This window comes from Elephantulus edwardii, unplaced genomic scaffold (genome assembly GCF_000299155.1).
Source record: "Elephantulus edwardii isolate Elephantulus edwardi_28Jun2011 unplaced genomic scaffold, EleEdw1.0 scaffold00219, whole genome shotgun sequence".
NCBI classification, from domain to species: domain Eukaryota; kingdom Metazoa; phylum Chordata; class Mammalia; order Macroscelidea; family Macroscelididae; genus Elephantulus; species Elephantulus edwardii.
Window position 1 is genome coordinate 4,557,318 of NW_006399969.1, and position 11,850 is coordinate 4,569,167.

At 40.3% G+C, this 11,850-nt stretch overlaps 1 protein-coding gene and 1 pseudogene across 1 annotated transcript in view; both read left to right on the forward strand.

Annotated features, from left to right (window-relative positions):
- LOC102845234 overlaps positions 1–11,850 on the forward strand; it is a 115,083-nt gene that overhangs the window by 17,709 nt on the left and 85,524 nt on the right. The window contains exon 5 of the mRNA XM_006898079.1: positions 482–584. Coding sequence (XP_006898141.1) covers positions 482–584 — 103 coding nt within the window. The remainder of the gene's footprint in view (positions 1–481; positions 585–11,850) is intronic.
- LOC102867783 lies at positions 7,686–8,093 on the forward strand (annotated as a pseudogene).

The following is an 11,850-nucleotide window of genomic DNA, read 5'->3' on the forward strand; positions in this document are numbered from 1 at the left end:
AATTGCGGGGAGGAGTAGGCAGGGAGATAAGTGTGCAATAATGAATGAATGAAAATCCAGTCTCTGTAAATGTTCATTAAAATAAAAAAAAATTAAAAATGGAAAAAGCGCAACCCCCCCCATAATGTATGAGAATGATGGTATGAAACACACTGTGAATAAATAGTGTGAAACACGATATATATTAACTTTGTAAGCAATCCAATAAGAAAAATCAAGAAAAAAAAACTATCCCTCCCCATAAAAAGCCTTCCTGATCGTTCTATAAGCTCTGAAACCACATGAAATTCCGGAAACTATGTTTCAAGAGACGATATACTTTAAAAGAGATCTAGGATTTCCAGGTATTAGCTCATTCCTTCTATTAGACACATACTTTTACATCTACCTTCTTCTCACTTGTGCACTCTAAACTCAGGACTCTTTATCCCCTCATTTCTTTTATTCTATGAATGATGTGATTTGAATCTTTATACTTCAGCGTCTAGAAATTATGAACCCAGTTGCAACTTTATTCAGCATTCAGGGTAGTGGCAGAGAAATCACTGAGATTGTGGAAGAAGTACTCGAAGAAAATTCCCCAGGTATGTTGAAGAATGGTGGAAACCACATTCGAGAAGCAAATAGACTAGACCCCAAAAGAAAAACACCAAGACATACCATAGCCAAATACTCCAAATTAAAAGGTAGGGATGGAATTCTAAAAGCAACATGAGACAAACAAAGAGTAACCTACAAGGGAGAAACAAAGATTAAGTTTTGATTTCTCTGCAGAAACCATACAAGCTAGAAAACAATGGGATGCCGTATACAGAAATGTAAATGGTAATACTTGCCAGCCAAGGATCCTTTTACCCAGCAAAGTTCTCCAACAAATATGAAGGGGAAATCAGATTCTATGCAGAAAAGAAGGAACTTAAGGAATTTTAAGACTAAACAACAAGACATATTAAGTGAAGTCCTGCACATGAAGACACCAAAGGAAAGTGCATGGACCATAGTAACCAGAAACAAAAGTAAAAGAAACAAAGAAAAATGGCAAAAATAAAACTTGACCACACAATAATCACACTTAATGTGAATGGACTAAATGCACCAATTAAGAGAAAAAGAATAGCAGAAGAGATAAGAAAACAAACCCCATCAATATGTTGCTTACAAGAAACACATCTAGAAAAAGAAGAGAAATATAGACTCAAAATCAAAGTCTGGGAAAAAAATACGAAGCAAATAGCAACCTCAAAAAAGCAGAAGCAGCAATACTAATCACTAATAAAATAGATTTCAGAATGAAAACCACCATCTAAGATAAAGAAGGGTGTTACATACTGATTAAATGCACAACAGATCAAGAAGACATAATCTTGGTCAATATTAAGACACCAAATGATAGACCTGAAAAATACATAAAACAACAGTTAACAGAATTGAAGAGAAAATTAGCACCACAGTAGTGATGGGAGATTTCAATACACCACTATCACCAAAGGATAGGTGAACTGAAAAGAAACTCAACAAAGATGCAGAAGATCTAAACTATACAATCAGCCAACTTGACTTTGTGAATGTATTCAGGGTACTGCGTTCAACTAAAACTCAATTAACTTTCTTTTCAAGCACACATGGTACATTCTCCAGAATTAATCATATATTATAAAACACAAAGCAAGCCTCAACAAATTAAATAAACATTGAATTAATACAAAGTATCTTCTCAGATCACAATGTCATAAAACTAGACATTAACCACAGGAGAGTAAAACTTACAAAACCATTGATGTAGATATTGAGTAACTCTCAGCTAGAGCATGATTGGGATATAACAGAAACAGAATAAAAAAGTTCCTTGTAACAAATGGTAATGAACATACAACTTACCAAAATCTCTGAGACACAGCTAAGGCAGTCCTCGGGGGCCAGTTCACAGAAATAGGAACACACATAAAAAAGGAAGAAAGAAGAAGAAACAGTCGTCTAACTCAACACCTTCAGCAAATAGAAAAAGAACAACAATCTAATCCTACAACCTATAAAAGAAAAGAAATTATAAGAACAAGAGCTGAAAGCAATGAGATAAAAAACAGAAAAAAACAATTGAAACCACCAATAAGACCTGGAACTGGTTTTTTGAAAGGGTCAATAAAATTGACAAGCCAATGGAAACTTAACAAAAGGTAGGAAAAAAAGAGAAGACATAGATAACTTGATTATGGACTACACCTGACTCCATTTAGTAGAAAATCAGGAAATTGAATAACTGTTCCACTCATAAAGTCATTAATCATCTGGGCAGTATTTGCCTCCTTATCCCCAGGGCCTGAACCAGGATTCCTGAGTCTGCATAGCAAGGCAGAGCTACACGTTGTCCCTAATGCTTTTCAAATCCCAGGAGAGGAAGGAGTAGGGAGACTGCAGTAGCCACATCTGAGGGGTCACAGAGATGAGGGCTACTGGGCACAGCACAGATGGAGGCAGATGGCTGCAGTAATACCTGGGATCAAACACAATGAATCCTGCGGTAACCCCATACTGTTCCTGATACCCAGGCATGGTATTCCTGGAAATTAACTTTTTCTTTTGTCGTTCTCATTGCATACCTTAAGCACACTACTCACCAGTCCAACTTTAGAAAGGGGCCTATGTTAGAGATCTTCCTAAAGCTTTTACTAGGCAAAGTTAGTCCTTGGAGAGGAATATATCATGCATGGAATAGGTGGGGAGACTGCAAAAGAGAGGAAACCCTCACACAAATGGATTGACACAATGGCTGCAGCAATGGAGTTGAGTGCATCAGAAATTGTGTGGTTGGCATAGGATAGGATCGGGTTCAGATCTTTGTTCATAGAGTCACTATGAGCTGTATTCAATGTGATTGGACTTTAAAACAGTATCAATAAGATGTGTTGCCATAAAAAAGGCAGGCAATTCAAATTCACCAGGGGCTCTGAAAGAGGAAGATAAAAAAATCCCTCCAGAGTAACTTACAGACCAAAAATAACAACAGACTCCCCCCCAAAATAAGTCTATAGAGTGTTCCTAAGTGTTGTATTAAGGACACTGTCTAGATGACACTTAACAACAACAACAACAAACCATGAATTGTTAACTTAGTGTTGGTTCTGACTAGTAGGCAATGAGATAGTGGTCAGGGGAGGACTGTTCATGATAATTACATCCTGGGAAGCTGTATGGAGGAATTCTTCACATGCATTCTGGAAGGCACAAAACTCCAGAAGTATTCAGTCAGTCAGTCAGTCAGTCAGTCAGTCAGTCAGTTATTAGGTGTGTTCACAAATGGGAGGTACTCAACTCTCTACAGGCTGAATGAAGAACAGAAAAGGTGATGGGATGATGTAAAGAACATCATCCATTCAGAAAACAAAAGGTCATTACAAAGATAGAGGAGGAAGAAAAGACTGAGAGGGATGCCAGAAGACACCCAGAACATTGCACTAGAATGCTGAGAAACAAACGTGTTGTTGTTGTAAACAAACATTGTTGTTGTTGTTATGTGCCATAGAGTCATTTGTGACTCATAGTGACCCTATGTACAAGAGCCCTAAACACTGTTCTATAGTGTGCCAACCTCGCTGTCTCAAACACATTCATTCCCACCACTCCACTCACAGAATGGATCCATCTCATCAATGGTCTTCCTCTCCTGTGCCGTCCCTCCACTCTCCTAAACATGATGTCCCTCTCCAAGGACAAGTCCCTCCTTGCAACATGTCCAAAGTATGTCAGAGGAAGCTTCAGAATCCTTGACTCCAAGGAGCATTCTGGCTTCACCCTCTCCAGGACAAACCTGTTTGTTCTCCTAGCAGTCCATGGTATATTCAACACTCTTCTCCAGCACCACAGCTCAAAGGCATCAATTCCCTTTCTATCCTCCCTAGTTACTGTCCAACTCTCTGATGCATAGCATGTAATTGCAAAGACTATAGCCTGGATCAGGCGCACCTTAGTCTCCAGCCTGATGTCGTTGCACTTCAGTACTCTTGAGAGGTCCCTCACCACTGACTTTCCCAATGCAATTTGTCTCCTGATCTCCTGGCTACTGTTACCAAGAGTGTTGACTGTGGAGCCAAGCAAACTAAAACTGTTAACTATCTCAATCTCTTCACCATCCATACTGATGCTGCCAATTGGCCCAATGGTGAGAATCTTTGTTTTTTTGATATTGAGCTTCAATCCATATTGAAGACTGCAGTCTTTGACCTTCTGCAGCATGCGCTTCAGGTCCTCCCCAGTTTCAGCATGCAGGGTTGTGTCATCTGCATAACGCAGGTTGTTGACGATTCTTGCACCAATCCTGATGCCATATTCCTCCTTGTAAAGCCCAGTGTCTCAGATGATCTGTTCTGCATACAGATTGAAAAGGTATGGGGACAAAATACATCCCTGACAGACCCCTTTTGTTATTTTGAACCAGCCAGTGTCTCCCTGCTTTGTTCTGACAACTTTCTCCTGGTCCAAGTATAGGTTTCACATTAGCACAATCAAATGTTCTGGGATTCCCATTCTTCTCAGAGTCAGCCATAGCTTGTTGTGATCCACACAGTCAAAAGTCTTTGCATAGTCAATGAAAGACAGATAGACATTCTTCTGTTATTTTCTGCTTTCTACCAAAATCCATTTTACATTTGCTATAATATCCCTAGTACCGCGACCGCTTCTAAATCCAGCCTGCACATCTGACACATCTGGCACATCTGGCAGTTCTCTGTTGACATATTGTCCAAACGTTTTTGGATAAGTTTCAGCAGAATCTTGCTTGCATGTGATATCGATGATATTGTTTGGAGCTTTCCTCATCTCCACGCCTCTTTCAGGTACCCCAAGGAAAGACAGAAGGTCGCCATTTGCCAGAGATTTAGTTTTGGGCCCGAAGGCCATGAAACAAAAGTTGTACACTGGTCCTGGAGGACACATTTTCTCTACTAAGAAGCCATCCGCTTGCATCAGCACCAGGCTGCAAACAGAAGACAAATGGTATTAACCCACAAGAAGTCAATCTTGGAGTGGAAGTTTAAGAGACCTTTTTCTCAGGATCTTCCAGGAAAAGAAGCTGTACATGACAGTTGTACTTAAGAACTTTAAATTGAAGTCATACTGACCGCATCATAAGAAGCTGACAGCAGCATAATATGGTCAGAATTAGAGAAATCATGATTGCTTGAGAATTAAGACATCACATCAGGGGCTGGTCAATGGGAGATGAGTGTTGAATGTTGTAAGCAAAAGTAGGAAGGGTTGGTAGTGGAGTAGGGAAAGGGTCGATTTAAAAACGAAACAAAACAAAACAAAAACCAACCAAAAAACCCCAAAACCCAAAACCAAGCAAACATGTAGCCAGGTGGGCAGCAACATTGAATAGTGGCCTTTCTAACTAGTAAATGTCTTTCATCTACTTTTTTCTGTAGAATGCTTGTCTGTCAGAAAATTGAGACAGACTAGGAAGAAGGATTTTCCATCCGAATCTGAAATTACAGGTCTTCAAAAACCCTATGTACAATAGAGCACACTTAGATTATCATTTGGACTAACAGACCTGACAATTAATTGAAACAAACAAATGGAGGAAATCAGGAAGTTTAGGAGATGAAAAGAGGCAGCACAAGGGGCAGCACAGGAAGATAATGCAAAGTATTATAATGAAATGTACAAAGAATTGGTTTCAGAAAATCAAAAGGGATGAAGTCGTTAAGGATTTCTTACACTTAAGGAAATGCAGAACAAATACAAGTCTTGAGTTGCAGTTTTTAAAAAGGAATTTATGGACAGACTATTGAATAATCCAGGAAGCTTCAAAAGAAGATGGAAGGATTATATAGAGTTGCTGTAAAGAAAATAATTTGCTGACACAGAAGAATTTCATGAAACATCACATGGTCAATAGGCAATGGTAATGAAAGAGAAAGTTCAAGCTGTTCTGAAGGAATTGGTAAAATATAATGCATCAGCCATCAGCAGCCGCTGTGTCATCAGCAGTATTTGTCTTCTAAAGTTCTTAATGTGGCCTGAACTGCTCTCCTGCCTAGAGTACAAGACTAAGACCCCTTAGCTTGAAGGCTACTGGTCCCTTTGCCTCCTGGTGGCCCAGGGCCTGCTACCTGACCCTCATAACAGCTGCTGGACAGCTTGGTCCAAGTGCCTGGATTCTTCCACTAGCTGCCTGATTGCCCTGGCCCCACTGCCTTCAGGATCTGACCCCAGAGTCTCACCACCAGTATGCTCCCACAACCACCAACCCTGCCACATGGAGGACCTGGACCTGACATGTCAATATCCCTCCACCTGAAAGATGACCCACTGCCACCCCTCTGAACTGTGACAGGGACACCAGTATCACAGGTGAGCCCATTTCCTACCCCTTCTAAGAGCTTGAGCTTCCTTTAGCCCTGGGCACCTTGGACCTGACTAGCCTAGCTGCAGCAATTGCCTGCTAGTGAAGGCTGTTAATTCACAGGCCATATGTCTCCTCAACTGAAGAAAGTTTTACCTTGAGTCAAAACTTCAGAGGGAAACTCAGGCAAGGTAGCTGCCCCACTCTCTTCTAGAGCAGAGACTTTCTAAACCAAGATTTTCAGATCAAGAACGTGCTCAGGCCTCAGGCATGACAAACTCAACAACAACAGTGTCACAGAGGAAACAGACTACCTCACACCCTACACAAACCCAAAATAAGATGACACCCAAAAAAAGTGACACGGTATCAATGGATTTCCTGAATCCAGAAAGTCTGATGGAACTTTCTCATATAGAATTCAAAAGAACAATGACTGAATATTTTCAATGGTTAAAGGACAAACTCGAAGAATTATAGAATTCTGCAAACAAAAACCAAGAGGAACTTAAAAAAATTATTCCAGACAATGCAGATAAAACAAACGAGGCATTAGAGGCTCTGGAAAAACAAAATACCACAACCAGAATATGAGGAACAATGTTTCTGATGCTGTAAAAATGTCGGAAGGACATATGAATACAGTTAAAGAGATGGAACACAGAACCAGAGACATAGAAGATAGAATTGTCAGAGGTATATCCTGGCAGGGGATGGGGGAGCAGAGCTAGCCTGCGAGCTGGGGAACTGGGTGGGCAGGTTCCCAGAAGCTTCAGGTGGCCTGGACTGCCAGGGCCGACATCTGGGTATCTCCTGCAACCCCCCCGCCCCCGGGCCTGCTGAGAGATGGTGATTTGGGGCGCAGAAGGGTGAGGGCACCCAGAGGAGGAGGAGGCGCTGCTGCCATGGCTGCCTAGAGCCGAAGGCTTCACACGGGATTTGTCTCTTCACTGGACTGTGAGATCCTTGAAAGAAGGATTCGTGTCTTACTCATTTTTATATCCCCAGGACTGGCACAACTCTTGGTACATAGTTTAAGCTGAATTTTGGGACATGACCACTGCTTCACCAAGGTCTGAGATAAGTAATAACCACAGTGGAAGGTTACAGTTACAGATAACTGCTTCTAATGCCAAACTAAAAAGGAAAAAAGAACTGATTTAGAACACTAATATAAATATTGAAGTAACTGTAGATGGAGAAATTAAGACAATAGCAAAATCCAGTAGTTCTTCAAATCCAAAATAGGACGAACGGCTTACTGTAAATGTAACCACATAGACCACCCTGGAATTCCGAGTGCGGACACCATACTTTAAAAGCAGATGCTCAGCGAGGCGGCCGAGTGGCAGACGCAAAGATGCAGATCTTTGTGAAGACCCTGACTTTGGGCAAGACCATCACTCTTGAGGTCGAGCCCAGTGACACCATCGAGAATGTCAAAGCCAAAATCCAAGACAAGGAGGGCATCCCTCCTGACCAGCAGCGTCTGATATTTGCGGGCAAACAACTAGAGGATGGCCGTACACTCTCAGACTACAACATCCAGAAAGAGTCCACCCTGCATCTGGTGCTGCGTCTCCGTGGTGGCATTATTGAACCTTCCTTGCGTCAGCTCGCCCAGAAATACAACTGCGACAAGATAATCTGCCGCAAGTGTTATGCTCGCCTGCATCCCCGTGCTGTCAATTGCCGCAAGAAGTGTGGGCACACCAACAACCTGCGCCCCAAGAAGAAGGTCAAATAAGAGCCCCCTCTTCACTGGCTCCCTTGCCTCTTGCAGGTGGCCTTCTTCTGAGCCCAATGACCCAGAGCCCTCAATAAAGTCTCTTTCATTGAACTGAAGAAAAAAAAACACACAGATGCTATGTTAGGATGAGCAAGCGTTGATTTGAAACAAGCTCTCTTAGTACACAATAGAAAATTGGAAAGAGTAAAAGAACAATGAAGACTTTCCTTGGAAAACAAGGATGGTATCATGCAGACTGGAGAATTAACAATTGTGCTTGACGGATTGGTAGGTTGAACCAGAAAACCTAACGAACTGCAGTTCATCTCCAAATATAGAAATACAGCAAAATGGTGATGCCTTACATGAAAATAGAAAGTCTTCAGCAAGGACAACGACCAAGACCCTCTATGAGATGGATTGATTCAGTGACTGGGGTAATTGGGATGGGTGTGTCAGAGGCAGTGCGATTGGCACAGGGTAGAGCAGGGTTTAGGGCTGTTGTACATAGGGTCATTATGAGTCGCAAATGACGGCACATAACAACAACAACAACAACAATGGAATAGATACCTGCTGAAACTCTAGCCCAGAACTGATGGAGAAGACGCACCTTCATCTCCATCTCAAGTTGCTGCCAGATGCAAAAATACACCAGCTCTAAAACCACTAACATCTGAGCCTGCCAATGGCAGTGTTAATGGAGAATCATCCTCATTTGCACCAATGGATGATCAGTGCACCGCAAGGACTGCAATATTGTCTTAAGATACTATTGAAGACCCTTTGGTTCAAGAAAGACCAACTTCCTCAGAAAACAACGAATGCCTTCCTTCTACCAGTGCAGCATTGGAATCTGAAGGTAGAAATACCTTAGACCCTTTCACCTCTACTTCTGGAAATGGTTCTGCTTTTGAAGCAGCCAAAATAAGACAGTTCAATGGCTCTGTGGAACCTTTATGACTTTTAGTCTGGAAACACCAAAACAGAAACTTTACCCTCAGGGTGGGAGCAGAGAAAAGACCCTCATTGTAGAACTTATTATGTGGATCTTAACACCCAAACAACAACAAGGGAGTGACCACAGCCTTTACCTCCAGGTTGGGAGAGAAGAGTTGATGATCATGGAAGAGTTTACTATTTGAATCATAACACTAGAAGAACAACATGGCAGCGGAAGACCATGGAGTCTGTCTCTAACTTTGAACGGTGGCAGTCTTAGTGGAACCAATTGCAGGGAGTTATGCAGTTCAACCAACGACACCTCTATTTGGCTTCTGTGTTAGCCGCAGAAAATTACTCATATGGGCCTTTGCCACCAGGTTGAGGGAAAAAAAGGTAGATTGAAAGAATAGGATTTACTTTGTGAATCATAATACAAAAACAACCCAGAGGGAAAACCCTAGAACTCAAGGCCTATAGAATGAAGAACCCTGCCAGAAAGCTGGGAGATCAGATACATAAGAGAAGGTGTTTGATACTTTGTTGACCATAGCACAAGAACAACATTTAAAGACCCTCGGAATGTGAAGTCATCTGTGACTAAGGTGGTCCACAAATCACTTACGAATGCAGCTTTAGGTGGAAACTAGCTCACTTCCATTATTTGTGCCAGGTACTACAGTGTCTAATGCACTACCTAGTCATGTGAAGATCAATTGTTCCACCAGACATTGTTTGAAGATTCCTTCCAACATATTATGGTATTAAAATCATATGACTTGAGGAGGTCATTATATGCAATATTTCGAGGAGAAGAAGGACTTGGTTATGGAGTTTAACAAGAGAATGTTCTTTTTACTTTCTCATGAAGTTTTGAACCCTATGTATTGCTTATTTGAGTAAGATGGCAAGAACAACTACTGCCTGTAGATTAATCCAGCATCAACCATTAATCCCGATCATCTTTCATACTTCTGTTTCAATGACAGCCTTATTGATACGGCACTTTTCCATGGAAAGTTTATTAACACTGATTTTGCGTTACCATTCAACAAACAAGTAAGAAACTTACTATCAAGGATTTGGAATCTATTGATTTTTATAGAATTTTATAACTATCTTATCCAGATACGGAACAATTACATTGAAGAATGTGCCTTAGAAATGTACTTTTATGTTGACTTGGAGTTTTTAGGAAAAGTTACATCACATGATCTGAAGTTGGGAGGTTCTAATATCTTAGTGACTGAGGAGAACAAAGATGAGTATGTTGGACTGATGACAGATGGCTTTTTTCTCAAAGAGTACAAGAGCAAACTAAAGCTTTCCTTGATGGTTTAAATGAAGTTGTTTCACTTCAGTAGCTACAATATTTTGATAAAAAAGAATCAGAAGTTATGTTATGTGGCATGCTAGAGGTTGACTTGGCAGATTGGCAAAGAAACACTGTCTACTGACATTATACAACAAACAGCAAACAAATAATTTGGTTTTGGCAGTTTGTGAAAGAGACAGACAATGAAGTAAGAATGTGATTCTTGCAGTTTGTCATCGAAACCTGCAGTTTATCTCTAGGTGGATTTGCTGAGCTGATGGGAAGTAATGGCCTAAAAATTTGTCTTGAAAAAGTTGGCAAAGACATCTGGTTACCAAGAAGCCATACATGTTTTAATCGCTTGGATCTACCACCCTATAAGAGTTATGAGCAACTAAAGGAATAGCTTCTTTTTGCAATAGAAAAAACAGAAGGATTTGGACAAGAATGAATGTGGCTTCTTATGTTGGAGCAGCTCTTGCATTTAAATACCTCGGCCAAGAAAAATTGCACAGATAATGTATATATGCTGTTCATTGTGTACAGTGAATTTTCTGAGCCTCTCAAAGTATAAATGTTTTCCATTATTCAATAGAAATATGCAAACAATTAATTCTTTTCTATTTTATTTATTATTTTCTTGAAATGACTGACCAGAAAAAATTCATTCCTAAATTTTGAAGGAAGCAAGACTTTATTAAAAAATAGTAAGTATATATCTATAGTGTCTTTAGTTTTATAGAGCCAAGTTTGTGAAACATGACAGCCTTTCAGTCAGAAAGATCTGGATATGTTTCATGTTGTTTCTGTTATCCAGGGAAAAGTGCAAAATGCTTTACATTTTCCTCCCTTATGCAACATCTCTTAGGAGTGTTTAGTTGCATGGCTGTTCAGGAAGGTATTAAAGGCTTAGGCCAAGTCTTACTTAAAATATATTAAGAAATTCTGCTGGCTTTTCTGAAGACAGGTGCTTGAACCTGTCAATTTGTTTTAAATAAATACAGTAGTTGAAAATCTTCCCTCTTTGCTACAGTATTAATACAGTCAAAGTAATGAATGAAAACATAACTTACATAAAATGTCAACTATTAGAACTGATACTATTTAGTTTATTGTAGAGATTGGAAAGTTGTATTGAGCAGCATAGAGGTTTGTTTACATGTTACTTTGGGATGCTAGATATTTGTGGAATTAAAAAAAAGAATCAGGTACTCTGTACTTATTTTTAAATCTGTGATGTAAATTGATGCAATTTAATACATGTTATTGTTGTTACGTGCCATAAAGTCGTTTGCGACTCATAGCAACCCTATGTACAACAGCCCTAAACCCTGCTCTATCCTATGCCAATCGTATTGCCTCTGACACACCCATCCCAATTACCCCAGTCACTGAATCAATCCACCTCATAGAGAGTTTTCCCCTCCTGTGCTGTCCCTCCACCATTTAATACATAAGAACTTAAAAAAGAAAATGTGAACTTTTCTGCTTTTGTGTTCAGTTCCAGGTTGTTTTTTT